This window comes from Haemorhous mexicanus, chromosome 3, assembly GCF_027477595.1.
Source record: "Haemorhous mexicanus isolate bHaeMex1 chromosome 3, bHaeMex1.pri, whole genome shotgun sequence".
Taxonomy (NCBI): domain Eukaryota; kingdom Metazoa; phylum Chordata; class Aves; order Passeriformes; family Fringillidae; genus Haemorhous; species Haemorhous mexicanus.
In genome coordinates this window covers 40,849,024-40,872,501 of record NC_082343.1, presented here as the reverse complement: position 1 = coordinate 40,872,501, position 23,478 = coordinate 40,849,024, and the positions used below count along the sequence as shown (strand labels likewise).

Genomic DNA, 23,478 nt, shown 5'->3' with positions numbered 1-23,478 from the left:
TCAAAATGTTTTGCATTTTTATTAGAATTAAAGGCAAAAGAAAAAACTGCAAAAGACAAAACCAAACCAAAACCAGGGAAATATTTGGTATGTGAAAGCTTGATATTTTAGATTCTTGTTACAAGACCTAAAGGTTACAATTTTACAATTTCACACATCTGATTTATATTTTAGATGAATGGCCAAACATAACAAAGCATGTAAAATAGTTTAAAAGTACATTTTAACTGTAACTTAAACAGGAATTGATGGAACGAATTACTCTATTCTGTCATAACATGTAAACAAGAGAATTATTTCCACATTGGTGGAAAAAGGAATGACTGTACTTTGTTCTCATATGGCTCTCATAACAAAAGCTAACAATGAAAACTTACCTAATGTGATTTTGTAATTTTTTGTTCATGATCTTATTGTATCATGAAAGATTCCTTAGAGTGAAATCTCTTGGGTTTTGGAATTACTTTGTAGTTTTACCTTATTCTAGTCATGAAAGTAGTCATAACAATTTGAAGGTAAAATTTTCATATGCAGCCAAATCAGATGAGAGACAAGATATAAATGTAAGGAAAATGTATTCTTAAATAATCATAACTGAATACTCAGTTTTCAAGGTCTTAATTCATGACAGAAGAATGTATTTTGACATGTAGGTTTTTGGCATGGTGTTTATGTAAAAAAGAGTATGAACATAAGGAGGGGAGTCAGTATCATAAACTGCAGAAGAAATGCAACAGTAGATTTGAATAACCTTCTGCCTTGTGGTTCATATTTCTGATCCAACTTTGCACTTTCTTTGGTTTGTTATGATTACAAGAGAGCTTTGTGGTGTAAATTTGGAGCTTTCATTTGGATGTGGGGCAAGGAATTTGCTAGGATCCACAGGTGTTGTGATCAAAAATGATTATGTTCTTTGCTGTCACCCTGCATTTTGTCAGGTGTAATAGAAATGCCAGCTGGTCCTCATTGCTTGCTGAAATCACTGATTTCTTGTTTTGGGTACATGTAAATATCAGGGAGAAAAAAAGCTCAAAGAGAGGAGGATGAAAACTGTTTATAAGGATTTTCTGAGTGAATCTGCATATCAGAAAAAAATAGCATGAAACACTAGGAGAGTGTTGTAATTCAGAGGGGTATTCTGTAAATATTTTGTTAGTTTTGTAAATCCATCACAGCCCTCTCAGCCATCTTTCCTCCTTGGAATGTATAACACAAGGCCATTGTAATTCTCTCTGTGAATAGAGCATATGTTGGGAGTCTTAAATACAGAGGTCATGTTCTTAAAGTTTCTGATATCTTGAATCTGGGTAATGAAGATTATTGACTTAACCTAAACATTGTAACATAAGGGAAATTGAATGAAAGCCTCAGCTTTCCAGGCTGCACACTGGTAATTACATGCCTGGTCTTGCATGTATAAGTGAGATGATACAGCTCTTTGTGTAAAGAAACTTTGATACTTGTACATACCCAAAAGTGTCACTTTCCCATGGAAAAATGTATTGTTATGGCAGTAAATGGCACTTTGTAAATGGCAATATATCATTTTGATACATATATTTGAGTCCTGGGAAAGCACAACCAATTTTGATAAATGTAAAGTTTCTGTGCCTTTCAAGGTATCTCAAGCTAGGGGGGAAAAAATTGAAATGTTATTTTTAAAAATGTTTGCTCAACTTCCCAGTTACCCTATTCAGGCTATCTAATGATATCACAGATACTGTCTTGGTTTAAAAAAAAAATGGATTTTTGTTTTATTATTGAATGTTAACATGGGACAGTTGTAGTGAAGAGCTTATGTTAGGAATTAAGCAAATCAAAGTTTGCAGACTGTCAGTGATTTGTTTTGTCTGAATTTTACAGACTTTTGGCCACGTGGAATTAGATCACCCTATTTCAGTGCTCAGAGAAATTTTATTTTGAGTTCAATTTATGAACTTTCTTCCTACTTGATTGCTGTTTTGTGTAACTCATCTGGTGCCACTGAACTCACTGCCAATTTACATTAAAATAAGTGTAAATTTTGTGCTCTTACTCTTGATGTAAGCTCAAAAAAAAAAAAAAAAAAACCAAAAAAACCAAAAACAACCCAACCATGTGAAGTTTAGACAAAGATAAAGGACCAGGGAGTAGATTATTTTGTTTCAAGCTTATTTGTATATAAGTATACCCTTTATCAATTAATAGTTGCTAAAAGCATGTTTCTGAGAAGTTGAAAGATTCTGTTCCTGACTATAATATTTAGTTCATCTTGTAGGGGTGAAGAAAGCCCTGTTCATCACAGAAATGCTCTTAGGAGGTTTCTTTGCTGCTGAGTTTGTGGAAGGGCAAAGGTGAAGGAGCAGGGAGAAAATTCTTTTGCTAACACAAGTATTTCCTGTAGACAGCAATTACATACAGGTCTGTGAACTTTAGTTAGCTACCCACAAGCGTTTGAACTGTGAGCTCAATGTAGTGTTTGTATAACCTTCCTTTATTTCCAAGATATCTGGTAGAGACTTTTTAAAATTAAATACTTTTTTTTTTTCCCATTACAAGTGAAAGATCAAATAATGCAATTATTTGACCATTTTCTCACCAATTTACAGTCTGTATGCCCTGAGAGAGTTCATTAAGTAGAAAGAATACGTAGAAGTTCAGCTTTCTCGTGACTTTTTCTGCAAGCTATGATTCTAGCTGTGCTGCTTTATATCTAGCTGGTTTACAGTGCTTTTGTCAACTTATTGCTAGATGTTCTTTGACTCAGAGTTCTCTGTTTGAGCTTAATTTAGAGTAAATTGTTACATTTTCTCTGTGGCTCTTACTCAAATGGAGGTGGTGCTTAATGCTCTCTCTAAGTATTGCATATTTTTTTCCTAAATAATAATAGTGTATATTAACAATGCAGAAATTCTGTATAATGGCTACATCTAATGTGGTACAGTAAAGAAAAACACCGTTTCAAAGGAAAATGTATTCTATTCAGTTGTAGGTAGAACAGTATGCTGGGAATTTTCTGTTTTGTTGAGGTGATGGCCTTCTGCTAAGGAATCCTGATGGATGAAGTGGTGTTTCTGGGTATTGGTTTGTGGAGTACAGGCACTGTGGGTTCTGAAAGCCCTGTTCCCATGTAACCACCCAATATATGTACGTGGTTCCTTCTCTTGACATAAATAGCAGTTGCTTTCTACTGATACCTTCAAAAGTAAAAAGAATCCAGGCAAAATGTGCAAGGGGTTTCCTTCAACTTGGTACCAACTCTTCAGTCATTTCTGGTTGGAGCAGGTTGTAGCATCCAGAGCCTTTCAAGCAAAATCCCTTGACCTGGCCTGAGAAATGCAGCTCTGCAATGTTCTGATTTAGGTCCTGGGTGCCACATGCACCCTGTGTTCCAAAGGAGACCAGGACCACAGAGCAGGATTGGGGGCTTTTAGATTTACCTCATGTCAAATATAGCATAAAACACTAGCAAATAGTCTTTAGTATTGTTAGATGTCATTCACTGACTATGGTTTGTCATCAAATAGGAATGTCCAAGAATGTTGGACTAGAACTGGGAGAAAATGAGCAGCATCAGCACAAATGCTGTACCTCACTGTAACTGGACATGTATATGCTGTGTTGAGAGATGTCCAGTGTTGTGAAATTCCAAAAACTGAATTATATAAACTGTTTCCTGGTCATTGCATTGTTTGAAAAAAAATGGCCCCAAAATAGAGAGATATAAAAGAAATGCTGGCTGGAAATCCTTGGGGAGTTATTAAGAATGATAAGATATTGAGAATGCACACTTTCTGTAGAAATCCAATAACTCATTGAATACTGAGTGCTTGAGTTATACAGGCCTTAAATTTACTGCTTTAGCATTAGTTTGTTCTATGCATCACATCACATCTTTAAATTAAATACTATTCTACTTCATACTTACATTGAGTTCATCTTATATATTCTGACTTACATATCCTGCTATTTTCTATGGGCATATTCACCCTTCTGTGGCAGTGCACATGTGTAGAGCACAGTTTTCCCTTTCTGTCAGGAAGAGATCTTAGATCTTCAACTGTGGTCTGGATTAAACAATTTCTTCAGTGCCTTCAATGGGCCACTACTCTTTTCCCCCAAAAGACCTCTCTTTAAGGCAATCAGCTAGGTATTTCAGTGCTTCAGAGTTGAATACAAAGTGAGATTTTGTTTCACAGTTTTATTTTTCCTGTTAAAGTTCTACTTGCCTCCTGGACTTTATATGTAGGATGAATACCAGGTGGTACTCCACTCCTTTTCACTGTTCCTGGGCAGGTCTAGCCTGCCTCAGACACATCACCTGCTATGGCACAGTAGCATCAGTCATTATATATGGCAGCACTCTTCATACACTGCTTGTGGAAGGAAGGTCTAAGAATGGGAAAAAATGCATTCTGCAGGCATATGCTAACCAAATGTTCAAAAAATTTCAAAGGAGAACAGTTTATTTAGGATAGTCTTTGTTGGCACTTTACGAACAGCATATGTATTTGTCAAATCATGGTTTTACATATAATTTAAATTACCTGCTCTCAGAAGATTTTTGACTTCCAACTATCTGGAAGAACAGTACATGATTCCTATTGTCTTACCGATTTCCTAATGTCTTTAATGGGAAGAAAGGGGGTTATATCACTAAAGTTGATGAATTTACAAAAGGGCATTTCTGATGTACTGATTTGTAGAACTAATAATGTCACCCAGTTTGAATTATAGGAATAGGTTGGAAAAAAACCAAATCTAAGTTACTTAAAACATTTTTTTTTCGCTTCATTGATATGATAAAATGAACTACACTTATTCCTTTTGATAAAACTGTATATCAAAAGCAAAACAATAGTAACTTATCTATAGAGAAGAAACATAAGAAAATTGAAGGAACTGGCAGTGGTATCAGTTTTCTTTTGGGCCTCAATGCACAAACAGTATAAGAGCCTGAAATTTTGTTTGGTTAATGCCAAACAGAGCAGGTTTGGGCTAGGCTGGCTTGTCAGTGAACATGGACACAGGCAGATTGTTAGTCATATGCTCCATATGGTGTTGCCATATATTTCTTTTCACCATACCAAGGAAAAAAATGTCTTAGGTTCAGTCCTAAAACTCCCCAGTCATCTCTGGTTTAGACTGTAAGTCAAGTAGCAAAGTGAGACTAGTGCTGGTTCAAAAACCACATGCTGCATATTAAAAAAAAAAAAAAATTGAAAAAATGTGGGTTTTTTTCATAAAAATGGTTTCCATGTTTCTAAATTAATCCAATCGAATAGGTTTTGTTGCCAGTTTCAGAAGAAGTTTCAAAATCAAGACATTTATTTACATTTGTTTAAGTTTTTAAGATTAAAAAGCACTCATTTCAGGCCATAACATTTTGGAAGAGATGTTTCCTTTTTTTCTACCCCTTTTGAAATTTCTTTCAATCATTCTCAGCTTTTGTGCTTTCAGAAATTTCCTGGTGGAACCAATTTTAAAGCAATGGCATGAAAAAAGCTTTCTCCAGATTTTATAGTCCTCCTCATTCCCTATCCCCTCTGCTCAGTAGAAAAGATTGCATGAAGAGAAGAGAAGAGAAGAGAAGAGAAGAGAAGAGAAGAGAAGAGAAGAGAAGAGAAGAGAAGAGAAGAGAAGAGAAGAGAAGAGAAGAGAAGAGAAGAGAAGAGAAGAGAAGAGAAGAGAAGAGAAGAGAAGAGAAGAGGCAAAAATTCTAGGAAGCCAAATAGACCAAATCCAAAGACTTATGGTTGATGAACTTCAAAAGTTAAATATACTTGAAGGTCCAGCTCAGCAAGCACTTCCAAAAGGAATAACAAGTATATTGCCTCTATATCATCAAACACTGAAATATTTAGGTTAGAATTTCTCTGACCTATCTTGAACTGCCTAGCAGTTTGGTGTGAGGAAATCACTTGGGTAATGGAAAGAAGTGGCACGTAGTACTTTGTTCCACCCACATTATTAGCTGAAATTATGTAAGAGTTCATTAAGGTTTTGATTTTGCCTATGTAATTTTCATACAAGCATCTGTAGCTGAATCTCACCTTAGTAATTCATAGTAAGTCTAATTTTCTTTTTTTTTTTTTTTAATATAGCATTACAAAGAATTTAAACATCTATCTGTAGCAAAATAGGCAAGACAAGCACAATGTCAGTTAATGACTCCTGGATGCCCATGAAGTTTGATCCCATTCATAAACGAGCAGTGTGTTTTCAATAAGTGGGCATGCAGTAGCTGTTGAAATCAAGTTAATAACTCTGCCCCATTTCACAGGAGTGGAGTTACCAGTAGGAAAATGAGGATGAAGAGAAGGATGTCATGCTCCTACTCCACTCCAATTAATAATGCCAAATGCTGCAAGCATACTGTAATATGATCCATTAGTGGCTTTGCAGCTCCCACTCTCCTGTTCTGCTCCTGAAATAGATGCATTTCAGTTCTGTTCCAAAAAGCAGAAATAATAACATTTTCAGAGCTGGGTAAAAGCTAAAATTTCACCAAGGGGACCATGAGACTTGCTGACTGTTGTCAGAGGAAAATTTGTGAAAAGGCTAAGACAGGTTGCGCAAAACTTTAATGGGAGTCCTGCAAAAATTCAAGATATTTGTTTTACACTAAGAGTGCAATAATTTTGCATGTTTCAAGCTTTACCTTTTCAAGTCCAGGTTTTTAACTTCATGTTCCACATGCATTTAAAAAGAAAAAGGTGCTCATAGCAAACATAACATTTGTCCTAGTAATGATGGCTTTGAAATTCCTAGTAATCAAATATATTTAGCTGCATAACTAAATATTTTTATTTGAAAGATTGGAGAAGTATGTGTGGGATTAAGGAGGGAGGAGGTAATTTGCCATGACCTATTTTCATTCCATTTCAATCAAAATTGCACCACTTAGCTGAGTGCTATAAAGGGTTGCCTGAAGCACACTTGCACTAAATTATCTGTTACTGTCAGGGCAAATTTCTGGTCTCCTGTCTTGTAGATGGTGACAGCCTATCTGCAAGGGATACCTGTCTTCTGCACACTCATCACAAACTTCATGTGCTGGGATAGCAAAAAAGGCCTGAAATATTGTTAGTTGGTGTGAAGAAAGATGTCCAAAGTCTTAATATGAAGAACTAAGAAAGGAATTGGAACTGTGTAACTAGCTCTGAAGTAATGGTAGTCTTTAATTCAGCCAAAATGCTGATGCTTTGGCACAAGAGATTAATAGGAAGTCTTTGAAGTAAAATTAAATACTTTTGAATTCAGTCAAGGTGTGAAACAAATTTTTCAAATTTCATGGTTTTGCAGCATGCTTTGGCTTCTGAGCAAATATCATAAACATATTAACTACATGTGCCTTTTACTTAGGGAAAGTTTTCTTATTTAGATTTTCAGACTAAGTTCTTCTAATATGTTTTGATTTCTGTCTGGAAGCATTTGGACAATACTCTTGGGCCCATGCTGGAATTCTTGGGCAGAAGTTGGAGTCAATGATCCTCGTGGTCACTTCCAGCTCAGCTTCTTCTGTGATTCTGTCAAAACACTGAAGAAGCTTCTTTTATCCTCTTCACCTGTTTTCTTCTTTCTGTTATCTCTTTAATCTCATTTTGTTTCTCATTTGGCTCTCATGGAAGCCAGTAAGTGTGTCCTGAGTTGAATGCAATGTAGGAGTGGATTTTAAGTGCCTGATATGGCAAAACCTGTAAGCATGTATATATGAGGCACAAAGGTCTAGTTTTCAAATGTGCCGCATTACTCCTTTCAGGGCAGTGGTCAGGTAGCAGATGCCTTCCCACCACGGACAGAGCTGCCATTTCAGAGCGAGGAGCTCTTTCTGAGTAGAAAGCCTGGATGTCCTGGACTGTAGGCACAAGCAGTTGTGTGTTGTACACTTTAAACAGGGACTTGACAGGCCTGTCACTGCTGTGGCATTACAGTTTAGCACTGTTGCTCTAGTGCTCTGTGCCAAATGAAGTCATTAGCAGATTTGAGATCTATCAACCATCTGTGCCTGTTATCTGTTCATCTTCCAGTGGGAAAGAGCTATCAGTGCAGAACTGTAGTGGGATGTGGTGGTTCTAGAAGGTCTCTGGGGTATGCCTTGGTCATTCGAGGTAATGTGCCCCTCACATAGCATTTACTGCTCACCCCTTCCTCCTGGAAAAATGCTTGAGTCTCTTGAGAAGTCTGTTAAAACGAGAACTCATTGCAGTATCTTTTGTTAAATAGTTGGCCATGACCAGTGATATACCCAGGCAGCTTCAGTGTGAATGAGAAACTTAATAATCCATGAAAGGGCTTTTTTTAATATCTATTTTTAATTTACATTGCATTGGGTTAATAAATTAGGGGAAAAGGGTTTGTTATGGCTTTCTTCCTAGTGGTGGATTAGAATACACCAGCTGTGACACACCATTTACAGAGATGGCTGGAGTCATTGTATGTCAGAGCTGAAAATTGTATTGACCCTATCAGTGCAATATACCCTTTGGAAGTCCTTGGGAGGATTTCTTACATGTGTTATAAGAGCTGGCTCACTGTGCTGCAGTAACAGGAACACATGGAGACAAAATGATTGATTATTAGCCCCGGTGTTTGTAATTTGATCAGTGATGCAAGTGTTAGCCAATAATGACTTGTTTTCTTTCCCCTACACCCTTATTGATGTGTTTCATTGTCTGAGTGTCTGAAATTCCAAATCCGGAATGTCCTGCTGTCAAGTCTAACTCTGCTTTATTTAACCCAAAGGCAAATCCTCAGTATAAAGCTGTAGGAATGAGGTCTGAACTGAGAGCAAATTCAACTCCTTATGTTGCAAAACTGAAGCCTCTGTACTCTGTCAAATGCAAACACCAAAATAAATCATGACTGTCCTCTAGACTGTGAGTCTGGCACTGACAGAGATTGCTCAGACAGTAGCTTTAGACATCTTGAGAACAGTGGCCTCTTTACAGGGTAAATTTACAGAGTTTTCAGTAGTCACTCAGAGAGAAAAACAAATGTAATTTTTGTTTGGTGATAAGGTATGCCTGAGTATTGGCCAGTCAGTAAAGCTGATTTACTGATTGTGTGTTTACCAGTCTAGGAGAGATTATGTCTTCTACTTGTGTTACCTCTCTGGGTACAGGGTACATCTCTAAAATGTGTGCAGCCTCAAAAGAACAAATCTTTTCATTTAATTCAGTCAGTTTATATAATATTGTTGGTTGTCTCAAATAGCACCTCCTTTTAAATAAACTTGCAGGATTTATTGCCATGGAGGCAACTCAAACACTCAGAAGTGATTCTATAAACTGTTAAGTTTATAGACTAGAGCTCTGTGGCCAAACAGGCTATGATGATTCACCTTGATCGCTCTAGAATATTTTGAAGTTTTGCATTTTGGAGTCTTGAAAAGTTTGTGACTCCCCCCAGAGAATTTTCCTTTTGTTCTCCTGCTGGGAGATGTAAATATTTTTCAAAAATTTTAGAAATAGCAAGGAATTTGTCTTTGCACTTTGAAGTTCTGAAATACATGGCAATTTTCTTTATTTGTGGGTATAACAAACTTTGTGAGTACTGGGTTCTATTTCTGTATGTGGATATGCTGCCTTAGTGCTTTGTAGCTGGATAGAGAGGAATTTTTAAAGGATTCAGAATGGACAAACACAAATTAAATTACTGAGATAAATGATTCTGCAGGAGTTAAGACAACAAGGAGCATATGGAAGAACACTGTTATTGAAGCACTCAGTTGCTGAGAATTGCTTATTTTTCTTATTTTTAAATCTGTGATCACATAGAACCTGATTGTAGTATAAGGAATAAGGTGGATCAGTTAAGACAGAAAAAAAGATAGCACAAAATAACTATGAAACTTGAAAGAAATGCTGTGATGCATGAGAAAATGTTTGTTTTGCCTTGGGTTTATGTGTTGGGTTTTTTCCCCTAGAAACAGAGTTAGTTAACTTCCAGTCCCAGTAGGCTTTGATCTGTAAACAATTGCCTCAGGAACAAGCAGCTTACTCATGCTCTCCTGCAGAAATATGGATACTCCAGATTTGGCTGTTATTTGAGCTACATCTGTGAATTTTGGGAAGCTAAAAAAACTGACTTTTCTTTGGGTTTTCTCTAAAAAAAAAAAAAAGCCATCTTCATTTTTTTCCTTGGAAGTTGTGTTCTACAATACCAATTCTTTTTTTGAAATCTTGTCACTCCCCTTGATAGAACAGATTTGAAGTCAGACTTAAAACATCCTAAAAGTTTATATAAATAGAAATGTAGAAGTGATTAGGTAGATTTTCTTTAAAAACTTTGTAACAAATCTAAAAGAGAACAGAAACCCAACCATATAGTAGCAGGCTATGAATATTTCATATTTTCTATCATCGTAGGCTGCTAGCTGTCTATGGAGGATTGTCATTGCATCAGAATTTCTCACACTGTAAATGGTGAGGTCTTCCTTCCCTCTCCACCCTAATCTCAGTTCCTCTCTCTCCACTTGCTGAGCACAGAAAGCAGCCATGACTAGGGTTACTATCTGCAGTACACATTATTTGTGTATTGCTGTTGTTTTCCATTCCTGAGCTTAAAAGGGGGAAAGATTGTCTTCTCAGAGATTAAACAAACCTCAGAGCACCTGACAGATCCTATGCCTCTGGCAGGATTGTGCACTGAATCATACAGCTCAGAACTCATGGGAGCACTTAGGCTTCTGCCTGTGTTTGTGTGTTAAATGCCTTTTTAGATTTGGCCCTGTATACTTTGGATTCCCAGTATTATATTTGAAACTGCAAATAATTAGAAACTAGATGGCATTTCACTGCCTCACTGGATGTTGAGATGCACCTGTATATTGTGAAAATATCTGAGAGGTTAAAAAGTGCCTCACAGTGAACTACTATTAAAAATAGCCCTTGATGAATCTCAGCATATTCATCCATCTCAAATTTTTCTTTGAAGGTATCCAGGTATAAAAAATGGATGCATGTTTCAAAAAGGAAGAAGTAAAACTATTGTGACTTCTGTGTGTAAAACTTTTCCCATAATATAATATATAACTTTAGTAGAAAATGATGAAACAGTCTCTATAACTCTATGGTGATCAAAATTCAATAATATTAATATCAATATGTTATGGTAGTAATAAGAGATTTGCAAGAAAGAGGAATTAATTTGTTTCTAGGAGATGCTTGACCTCTGCTACTTTATGATCTGTTAGAGAGAGCTAAGGCACACAAAAGCTGGCTTTCTTTCTATTTTACCTGGAAGGCATTTTTTTTCAATAAATACCAAAATCAAGTCAATATTTTTAGAACCAGGATAATTGCCACCTGAAATGGACTAATCTTTGCTCTGAAGTTGTCTGACACTTTATACCCAATGTCAACAGGAAAGAAATAACTAAGATGTATGATTTTGGTAATTGATAGGGAACATTTGAAAGGGTTACATAAATAATAGACTAATCAAAGTATTGTTTAACAGTTTACAAAAACACATGCCCTACTGCATGTACATTTATTTAAATTAATGTTGCTGTCATAATTTATGAGAAATTTTGAAAAAAGATTTCATTTTCACCTTATGGTTAATGGTCTCATAAATAATAATTTGTCAATTTAAAAGATAATTTATACTCTCGAATTGTTCAGCATACCTCTTTAAAACATAGGTGTGCATTTACTGTTCTGGACAATTACTCTGTGAATAAAACTGCAACTTTCAAATCTCATTTCCATGTCTGCCAAACCCTACTCTTAACTCATTTTCTGTTCTAATTAGAATTAATGACATTAATAATCCAATGCTATGCAGAAGACACCTGGGACTTTTCTTGTATATGCAGTATCATGCAGTATTTCTCTAAAGAAGATGTTAATACATCAATGATAGCTGATCAACATATTTAAAAAAATGAATGTAAAAAACCACCAAAACCAGCTCTTCCCCAAAAATCAAATACTTAAAAAATACATTCACAATTGAATTCTGTTTTTTTTTTTTCATTTAAGCGCATGAAAGTTGTACTTGTTAATCATTTACTAAGTGTTAATTATATCTTGAACACCAAAAAGACTCAGTCTGATAGTTTGAGGTAGGACTAAATCTGCTTACAGGATTCTTCCTTTTTTCCCATTATTTTCTAAAAACATTTTAATATTGTATGATTATATGAAGGAAGAATACATTTACAATCTGAATATTTGAAATTAAAGAAAAGATTGTATTTCCCTTGGATGGCAATTTGAACATGCTTTGTCATCAGATCTTCTACATGCAAACCAAAATACCCATAGTGTGAAAGATTTTGCATTCATTTGTGCCCATATCAGGTTGCCACAACTGAGGCTGCTACTCATTGAAAGGTGCTGTGAGAGCCTGGTATCAGCAGAGTCCCTGCATGGAAAACAGCCACTCTTTTCACCAGCAGTCACTGTCCTCTGCTAGGTTGTTCCTGGGCTGAGCTTCTCAGGCTCTGTGTAGGGGAGCTTTTTTCTTCTTCTTTTCCTTCTACTTCAGGAAAGTAGGGCCCCTGCATGTGTTTAACCCCAGATTTTTTTAGGATACTGATATTTCTGCCTTTAATTGACAGCAGTTTTACAGGAGAGTGTGTCCCAGATGTGATTGCTCTAAAATGAAAGAGCACTAGTGTTGGGCTTGAATGTTTCCCATCTAATTACCATTTGCCCCTTCATTTTATTTTGGAAGGGTTGTTTTTTTTTTTTTTTTTAATTGAGTATGGGGTTTCCAAATGATTCTGGTAATCCTGGATTTTTTTCCCTTGTTTTTACAGGTGACCTGTAACTGTTTCACCATCAGTAATGGAGAGATGCAGGATGTTGGTGTTGGCCTCTATCCCAGGTACTGTGGACACTGTTTCATTCACAGGCAAAACCTATGTCAGTTTTTTTCTCCTTTTTTCCGAGGTAGCTGTAAGGACCATCAAAGCAGCAGGTAACATGTCTAAACGAGAAACTGGGAAATGGAAATAAATTAAAGAATAGTAAAAAAAATAGAATCTAGTTGAAAGCATTCTTAATCTTTATATTTTATTTTTATGGAGGTGGTAGTCTTTTCTAAGTAAGAATAAATGCTGACATCAAGAATGTGCAACTGGGACTAGTAAGGGAATGCTGTTCAATGATGCTTTAGAATACAGATATTTTGCAGCTGAGAACCTTCAGAATTAGTAATTAAAAGAAAAAGATTGATATATTTCTAAGTAAATTACCATAACAAAGAAACCAGTAAGGTGAAAAGATAAGTCACTTAAGAGATAGATGTTACTATTTCAATTTCTTATTATTGTTTCTTATTTGTATTAGGAAAGAAGTATGTACCAATGAAGGTTTTATCTTCATAGACTTAGTAACCTGTAATCATAAATATGGAAAATTAGTATGTAGTTTAAAAGTATGTTTTACCATCTAATTTTTTTGTTAATGCATGGTTGATTTATGTTTGTCAGTTCTTCAGTTGGCCTGTCACTGCTGTTACTTTTCCTTCTAATCTCATATGTAAGATTTAACTAAGGACACTTAGTATCTTGAGGTCTGCCTTGTAGTAAAGATGAGGAAAAGTTGGTTAGGAGGGCATGGGAATTAGTGTCATGAAGAGTGCAAAGCAGTAATTTGATTTCATAATGGAATGAAAACAATAATTGAGAAAAATTAAATATTATTTTTGAGCATTATTATTAGGGAAATGCTTGCTTTTTGTTGAAAAAGCCCTTAACTGTGAAGAAAATATCTGTCTATGTTCAATGATGATGCACTGCCAAGGGATGCCAGAGACTCTTTCCTGGGTCACTTCAGAGCAGTTCAAGTTTTTGTTATAGCAAAACAGCTGGAAAAATTGAGAACTTTAAGTCTGTGGTTTACAAGTCCTGGCCAAATGTCCTCCCAGATGAATTCATATGCTTCCAGAAGAAATTGTCATCAAACCCACTAATGTCTCCATGAGACCAGATTTAATTAAAAGTTCTTTATTAAGCCTTATTAAGAGGTTGTATATTGTTGTATGGCTTGATAGCTTCAGCATCACAAAATATTTTGAAATAGGTAAAATCCTATGGTCCTGCTGTGCATCACATTGTGAGCAGCTTTGAGAGTGTGCCCAGTGATCTCATAATAAGTGTAATGGATACTCTCCCAGTGGGTTCTTGAGGAGCTTAACAACAGATATTTATTAGGCCAGAAGGGATACCAAAAGAGTCAGACCCCTGTTGATAGCTCCTGTAAGAGTCAAAAAAACCCCAACTAAATAAACATGGTTTGGTGCAGGGCTCTGACCCTTGGCAACATCCTCTATTTTACCACCATCAGTTGGGATTTTGAGTAGCTGAATCAGACAAGGACAAGGACAGAATTTGGTAAGCCAAAAATTCTTTTTCCAGCCTGATAATGCCAGAATTATTCTTTCAATGGGTCATTCCCATAGGGAAAAAGCCATCAACCCCATTTCTGCTACAGCAGAAACATTTGCCTGGCAAAGTCAGTTGTTTCTCAGCTAAGGAAACTCGTGATTCAGAATTATATAGCAGATCTTGTTAGCAGCCTCCTTCAGAGAGAGGGAGGGGTGTGCTTGTGCAGTGCTTGTGTCTCCTGAGGGTGCCAGCAGCTCCTTAATGAGCTGTGCTGCCCCAGCTGTCACATGCCACAAGAACAGAGGCTGGGCCAAAATATGCTTTAAAACAGAGAAAATGGCTATGTTTCTTCTTTCAATTCTATACACCAACGTCTTTGGCTTTGGGACATAGTATACTCCATTTTCCCCTGATAAGAAATACATGTTGGTTGTTGGCCTCTTTGAGCTGGGCTTGCAATGACAGTTAGGTAATCCATAAGGTTAGTGCCCTGAAACTGAGCAGAAGCAGCAGAAATAGAACTCAGTTCCTCTTGCCAAGGGAAGTACTGTCAAGTTAACAAGGTAAGTGTCAAGGTAACAGGGTTACCTTGTTCCCCATTTGTCCAGTCCCCTGAATCAGAGAGGCACTGGGAGGCCATTGCCTTCCTCCTGCCCTGAATACACAAAAGGCAGAAACATTTGAAGAGATCCCTGTTACCAAGGGATTATTACCAAGGAATTATATTATATTACCTAGGGCTTCTATTACCAAGGAATATAAATCTTCTGAGCATTCATTTTCCTCCCCTAACCAGGAGCAGCTGATTTAACAGGGAATTTATTTGTTTCATGGCTTAATTGCTTGATACTTCAGATGTAATCATGTTAGCTACTTTCAAATGATAAACGGGAAATGACAGTGGAGACTCCTCTGTTGAGATTTTTTTCTTTCTTTCACCCCTCATAGCATGTCTTTACTGAACCACAGCTGTGACCCAAACTGTGTGATCGTTTTTGAAGGATACCAGCTTTTACTTCACTCTGTCCGAGAGATCCAGATTGGTGAAGAGGTAATTAACTTGTCCTCCCTTCCATCACAGACACCTGCAACAATGACATCTCCCTAAATAAATTCCAGACTGCCGGGCCACCAGCTTAATATTTTGATGATATATTGATGCCACTTTCTAGCACATAGCTATCAGGAGGAAAATGATAAATAGAATCATCTCTTCACACTGCCTGGGCCCCGTAATCATTACTTCTCATAAATCACTAGCAGTCTTGATAAATTCCTGTTCCTCCTTTCCTCCTCTAGGCACTTCATTTTGTTTGCATTTGAGTGTCTTTACCCTGATGGGAACACTTAGAGTATTTCTGAGTGGAATGCAGTGTTCCCTAAGTCATTGCAACAATAACATTTGTCAGGCGGCAACCATGCAGTTGTAGTAAACCTTTCATTGACAGTGAAAGCAACAAAACAAAGTTTGTTTGCTTGTCCATTTCACTAGGAAAGACTTCAAAATATCCTTTTCAAGAGATTTGTGATTTGATCTAAGGTATTCTCTACTTTTTTTTTTTAGATAGCACTTGTATTAATTTGAAAATAAGCATTTGTGGCTAGAAACCAAAAAAAAAAAAAGTGTTTTGTTGCAATGCAGTACTGAATTTGCTTAATTCAGTAAGACCTGAAAGGAAAAGTGTGCATATATGTAACTTCAGATGCAGCAATGACCTACACAGTCCTAGCTGTTGGTCATTTCAAAATCATAACCTAATGTAAATATGATTCATTCACACCTGTTCTTAAAACTCTGTAAATATGAAGACCATACTTATTTTGATTTAGGCACAGAATTTATTTACCTCCGTATGAAGTATCTTCTTTTATAATGTATTCTTTCTCAAAGATAGTGGGGCATCAAAGTAAGTAAATGGTAGAAAATTTTTTCAGTCCATCAAAATAAGTGGTAGAATATGTTTTCCAGGAAAATAGTGTTAAGAACCAACAGAAATGTTTTTTCATGCTTACCTTTTTGCCAAGAGAGATCTTTCAGGATGCAATATATGTTTGTGGAGCTATTAATTATAGACATTTTTCAGTCCAGCATTCTTGTTTTAGTATTATTATAGACATCTTCCTTCTATTTTATCCATAAACCATAACTTTCCTCTTGGCTTCCTAGTTCACTAAGATGGGTTGCTTTTTTAGAAATACAGCAGATTTTAATGTCTTACCAGGAAGAAAATGGGCTTAAGGCTTAAGAGACAAAGTAAAGCTACAAAGTCAGTATTAGGTTTAGATCTGTAATGGGAAGAAGAAGGGAAATAAAATTTTTGTGAGGGTCTGTACAAGTCAGCAGTTCAATATTATTGTCAGTATCTATTTACTTTTCCTTATACACAACTTCTACCTCTTTTCATTTTGTGTTCTGCATGGTGATTTTGATGCAACTTTCCACACTGCCTTTCTGCTTGCCTGCAGCAGGGTGAGCTCAGTTTTAGTAATAGCCAGGCATTGAATTTACAAACATATGTATGTGAAACTGTATCATCTGTTGTGAGCTGAGTTTTAACTCATGTCATGATCCTGGCTAATGAAGATACATGTCAGGGAGGAAACTGATTGGATTTTCTGAATAAATTGGGTGCTCTGAGATGGTAAGATGAACATTATTTCAAGTCATGAAGCAACAAGAAAATTATAATCACTAGGAATTTTCTCTTATCCTGTTCAAACTTACACTAGATGCAGACAGCGTGAGATCCTCTATAAAATAAGTCAGATAAATTAAGCACTAAGATTTATCAGAAATAAGAAGCTAGGTAGCAAGTCAAGCTCAGTAGAAGAGGACTATTCCATCCATACAGGAATACATTTTTGCACATTGTAGTGCTTTCTGTCAGAGCACACTGCAGCAGTTTACTCACCCTAAGGAGTTGTTGACCACCTCTAATTGCAGGGAAAGCAGAGACATGGGGAGATGAGATGACTGGCCATTGTGGTCATCTCAGCATTTTGAACTTTGCTTCCAGAATCTCAGAACTAATTATAACACCTTGTTGCTCTTCAAGATAATTACAGAATTACAGAATGTTTAGAGTTGGAAGGGACCTCAGAGATCGTCTGGTCCCTTGCTGTGGGCAGAGACACCTTTCGCTAGACCAGGTTGCTCAGAGCTCCATCCAACCCAGCCTTGAACTCTGCTAGGGAAGGAGCCCCACAACTCCTCTGTAATGTTGACTATTACAGTTTTTGTAACTTTAGATGATGTTAATTTGACAGCACACAAAGATTTCCTCTACTTGCAGCTCTTCGCAAAAATGAAATTTAAATGCTGCAAAGAAAGGTGAGATATGGGGAAGGATTATAAAAAAAAGCAAAAATTATTCGTCTAGAGATCATGAGGGCTCCTTTACTGGGAAAGTAGCCTATCAGCTAGATTTGTCAAAAAGACAAGCAGCCTGCTCTTTAAGAGGTCTTCATCATTTCCCTACCCTTAAGTAACCACTTCAAACAGCATCAAGATGTGTGCTATAATTTCAATTGACTTTTTGTTAGTTGCTGAGTCTACCTGGTGTTTTGCAGGAAGATACAAGAGGATTTCACCTCCTCTCCAATCAGAAGTTGTATGGCTTCAAATCAATTAGTCTTGCTGGGAGACAGAATGGATTAGCTGAGGTGCAGTTCTGCTCCAAAATGGGTGCTTTGCTTCTCACCAGCTTCAGAGTTCAGTTGGAGCAGATTTGTATCTTTCTTCAGAATATCATATAACTGACTGTACCTTACAGAGCAACATTTTTTAAATACTGGAAACAAATAATGATTTCAGATGATGAGCAAATAAATCTATTTTCCTGATAGATTTCAACCAAGTTATATAGTGGTTTTGTATCTGTAATTCTGTGAGAAGTTTTGTATCTGTGTATGCTTGACACATTACATTTTGTCCCATTTAAGTTTTTAGGAAAAAATTTTCCTTGAATTAGAAGTTGTGCTGGTTTTGTACCACTGCAGAAGGCCTTTTGGTCTTATATGCCAAAACAGAAAGAGTGCAGACTGTTAAGCACTTCTGTAACTCTATCTCAGGACCAGATTTCTGTACACAACCCTCCCTAAGATTCTGAGACCCATAACTGCACAACCAAGAAGATTCCCTTTTTGTTCCCTTTCCACTAGCATTGAAATACTTGATTTTAAATTTTTACAGAATTTTCTGTCTAGAAACTTTGTGGCTTATATTCTGTTCCACAAAAAAAAAATAAACAACAACAACAAAAAAACCCAAAAAACAAACAAACAAAAAACCAAACAAAAACCCAACAACAACAACAACAAAACTCCGCATAAATTAAGTCCACTGCATCGTGGCAGTACTGGAAAATTCTGTCTACCTCAGTTGGCAGATGAGGAACGTGAGAAACTAACCACCATATCTATGATTAAAGAATTTCTGTGTCAGAGCAAGAAGCAGGGCTCAGACAGTGCAGTATTTCTAAGGAGAGAGTCTTAAGAGTCAATAAGTCACATGGCTGTTAAATAATTCCTTGCCTTCATAAATGTTTTTAATATATATTCTCCAGTTTGAGGGGAAGAGATTTATTGCATTCTTTATAAACCATGCAATAAAGAGGCAAGCTTTGGTCAGTTGAAGTAATGTTTTAATTAGTAGCATACATCCCACATGCAAATACCATTAAGACAAACTTTGATAAATGGGCATATTTCCTAAATATGTACAAGTTAAATGAGCCTTGCATCTAATGAAGTGATTCAAAATTAAAGCAAGGACAGAAGATAGACTTGAATACAGAAATTTTGGTTTTAAACAATTGAATTTTTAGTATAGGCTCAGTCACTGTCAGGTTGATCATGTTTCTAAATATTCTAGTTATGTTTTACCACTCAGTCTCCCAGCTACAAACATTTTTTTCCCTTATGGATTTCTGCTGGCAGGGCTGGGAATTTGAACTTGGGCAAGAGAGACCCTAAGTTGTTAAAATGCTAAAAGGAGAGATAAATGTGATGAAGCCTCTCCTCTTTCTGCCCAGCCATATGTTTTAATCCAGAGCATGTTGGTACATGGCTGTTCATATCCATAACTGTTTGGCAGCCTCTGAAAAATAAATAAGTTTTTTAACTTCTTCCTACCCCCAAGGTTTCTGCAACATAAATGAAAAAGGGGGAAGGGGGTGGAAACCAAAAATATAGAGAGAAAGGGATGAAGCCTGTAGGCTGGATAGGTGAGGTATATTTGGTGTTGGCTCTGTGTTTATTTTGCAGTATTATAACTAAACCCTGCCTAATGATGGTTTCAATAGTAATGACAAGGCTTAAACCATTGTCTTAAAGATTTTGGCAAAGAGTAGACCAATCTCACATTATTTTTTTTCCCAGAAGATTCCTACTGTCTTGCACTGTGTCTGGACTTGGTTAAATCCTTTTTACTGTTGGATGCCACCTGAACCTAAAGTCCAGTAGGACATGAGTCAAAACCAGAGATGTTTATGCAGAGGACAAGAGACAGGGAACAGCCAATGTGTAAAGCGATTTTGACAGAAAACACTTGTGAGTTGCAAGGAGACATGAAGATTGGGAGGCTTTTGATGGGAGAGGGAAATTGGTTTTTGAATGTCTGAAGGATGAGGTTAGGACTGGATGGAAAATGCAGCTTGGATGGAAAATGCTTTGTGGGAAGGAAGGGAGACAGATCTTACCACACCAAGGGGGATGCAGATTAAGACCACATGTGGAAAGAAGTGAGGACAAAGTTGTTGGGGTCACTGAAGAGGTTTGAGAAATCAGAGTAGGGCAACAAGGACTGTTAACTTGGTAAAGCAAGTGAGTACAGTGGGGAAAGGTGAAGGATAAGAGACTAAAGGACAGATCTGAGACTCATTGTACCAAAAGACTCATCCCATTGTACCAAAAGTGGCTATGCAAGGAGCTAGAATTTATGGCTAGAAAACAGGTTTAGATAATCAAGTGTTGAGAATAAGACAGGAAAGTAATATTCGTGGTGAGGGGTAGAGAAGAGAAGAGAAAGAATAAGAGGGACATTGGAGATAATGGGGCAGAAGAGAAAAAGCTTGGAAGAAAAGGATGGAAAATAAATAAGCAGCACAATTTCCATCCATTCACTGCAGAAAGATCAGAGGGAAGCCTAAGCCTCCCATGTAAAATATTAGTACAGACTGTTCTGCTGTAAGCCAGTAGTGGTGAAACTAATCCTCTCTTGGCTCAGACATGCACAAGCTGAGACAGAACAACATTATTTGGAATTCTAAACCTAACAACATTCTCACACTTGCTAGCTTTTGATTAATTGTGGAATTTTAATTTGTCTCTTTCATTAATTATACTATTAATCTTCAATTATGAGGCCATATTTATTTTAAATGCTTGACTTTGCCATCTCAGTAGACTTCTTTTAACACAGTTCTCCTTCAATATGTAATCAAATTTCACTGTAATAATAAATGAAAAAAAAAAATTGCAGGCATTGTTTCAGTTGCTTGTTAATTGCTCATTCAATTAGAATGCCCACTAATTTGCAAAAATGCAGGTTCTGACAATGGATTTCGTGGTCATTACTAAAATTGGTCAGGTTTTCCTGTAATTTCTTTGAATGGACTCTCATGATTTAACTGAAAACCATGTGAAAATTCTCCCAATTAGTTGAAGTGTCTAGGCTAAGGATGAAATAATGTGACCTGATTTTTTTCAGCTCTGACCCCTCTGGAGTGTTTCAAAGTGTGTTGGGCGTATAATCACTGAATAACAAATGACTGTATACTGGTCTGAACTGAGCTGGTTTTTTGTTAGATGCTTTTCCTTATCATTAGTTTGTGCCTCTGAAGCACTTTAAACATTTCAAGAACTCTACAAATGGTTAGTCCTGTAAAATTCGTTCTGGCAGGCATCAAAGTGAACAAACTACAGACTTCTCTGTAGCTCATTGGAATTCACTCTGTACAGTGTAAGAAGTTGAAAAATGGCACAAATTTAGGCACAAATTTTCTTTTATCATTTTAATAAATCTTCTTGTCAGTAGTTTCAACAACTTAGACTGCAATGCTTTTGTGCTTCCTTGGTCACAAGGGAAACATCACAGACATACTGGAAATGGGTATGGCAGAAGAGGAATTATCCACAGGCTCAAACATATATTTGCAAGAAAGTACGGGCTTCCCTGAGAAAAAGATTTTGGAGATAGTTGGATATTGTATAACAGCAGTGGTAAATACACACTTAAGCTCTGGAGCTAGACAGAAAATGAGATTTAATAACAAGGGATTCAGATACTTTATGCATAGTTTCTTTGCTCTCCTTTCTTTTTCTTAAAAATAAGGATTAAAAGTTGAAATAGTGGTAATTTTGGGTGGAATTAATAATTTCAAACAATATTGATCTTGAAATGTGAAAAAGTGTTCTTCCATGGAAATTATCTTTCTCTTTTTCTCACCTTCTATAAAAGTAGTCAATTTCTTCTAGAAAATAATCTGTTAGAATTCTATTTTATACTGGGAAAAATGCTGTATCCAAAAAATTGTTGCCTCTGCTAATATATACACAGAGAATGGATATTTTGTAAAATATACCAACTCTTTTTTTCTTAATGTACTGCATGCAGCTCACCATCAGCTATGTTGAATCACTGATGCCTACCAGGGAACGCCAGAAGCAGCTGCTGCGCCAGTATTGCTTCGAATGTGATTGTCCACTCTGCCAGAATCAAGAGAAGGTAGGTTGGGAGAAGAAATTCCTCGCCCGTGAAACAGCATTTTCAAGGCCTATCAGCAGCTTTCCTTCCTTATCATAATACTTATCTTTTGCTACTAATTGAATGGCCAGGAGAGGGGAGAAAATTGCCTCTGCCCTCATTGCGGGTTTTTGTTGCTGTGAATGACAACTCTGAATGAAAGAAAAGCAGGAAGTGTTGGCATTTTTCTATTCAAAAGAGTAATCTTGGAAATTCAACTGAAGCCACTTGTCTGATACTACAGGAAGGTTGTGCTTATCCTCAAAGTAATGTTGAATTAATTTTGCCAAACACCTGCATCAGTAATTTTCAAGAACTACCAAGCTTGTTCAGCAGTTGTTAGAGAGAATGGTGAGCATCCTTGGGTGGCTTTGTAGTTTTTATGCTCTCTTACATCACAAGTTCTTGGAGTAGCAGGTCAGTGGCTGTAGTAGATAAACTTTTGTTCAATATGATCTCTTACTAGGGTTCAGCCTAGCCTCATTTGATTATTTTCTGGTTTGCTTCATATTTATACAACCTTGGCACACAAAATTTGTCTCAGAGGCTGATGAGAGATTAAATGGAATAGGCAAAATGAGGCTGGCTTTATAGCAGTTTTTATGCACTTAGCCTCTTTTGTTATATGTACAGTTGTTCTTATTTTCACAAATGCCTGTTTGGAGTGAGTCCCCTGTCATAGCTAAATGTGTTCCTGTAAGATTAGAAATAGTAAGCAAGGTATTGATGAAAATGGAATTCCAAGGAGCATAATATGGTTCATGAAATAATAGCTGTACAAAAAAAAAAAAAAACCAGAAAAAGAAACTCCCAAAGTTTAAAGTACAACATATGCTTTGATTCATCAGTAGGCAGTTCAAAAAAGAGAACACAGAAAATTTCGGGCTTATGACATAATGCTAAATTACTTCCTGTCCGTGTTGGCATTCTGTGCCTGATAAAAGCTGCTGCAATTCTACTCAGAGGCAGTGAAGACCTCTTTTTATCTTTCTTTTAAAGATGATCACTCAAGTGCCATGAAATTTTTCATTAGTTTTAGGTAAATGGCATCCTCACAGATGCAATGATGATTAAGAAAAATAAGCAGGCTAAAGAGTCTTCAAGGATCACTTAACAGTTTGTCAAAGGGTAGGCAAGTGGTGTAAAGACCATTCAGCATATAGAACGTTTTAGGAAATAATATCTCCAGGCTGGTGTATATGTCATTGTAAGAATCAACATATAACATCAAAAAATACTGTAGTGAAATTATAAGTGCATATATTAATGAAAGCAATACTCTCATACATAGGTTAAAATTAATTCAACTTTTGATGATCTTTTTCTTTTTGAAATATTGATCTTTTTCTTTTTGAAATATTATTTTCATTTGTGTTCATAGAATATAGATCTTTGTTTTGCCCTTTCACAA

General features: G+C 36.4%; 1 protein-coding gene across 2 annotated transcripts in view; it reads left to right on the top strand.

Annotated features, from left to right (window-relative positions):
* SMYD3 (SET and MYND domain containing 3) overlaps nucleotides 1-23,478 on the top strand; it is a 385,772-nt gene that overhangs the window by 292,707 nt on the left and 69,587 nt on the right. For both annotated transcript variants that reach the window (XM_059841476.1, XM_059841477.1), the window contains 3 exons: nucleotides 12,752-12,819; nucleotides 15,272-15,374; nucleotides 21,939-22,049. In XM_059841476.1, the coding sequence (XP_059697459.1) occupies nucleotides 12,752-12,819; nucleotides 15,272-15,374; nucleotides 21,939-22,049 (282 nt within the window). The remainder of the gene's footprint in view (nucleotides 1-12,751; nucleotides 12,820-15,271; nucleotides 15,375-21,938; nucleotides 22,050-23,478) is intronic.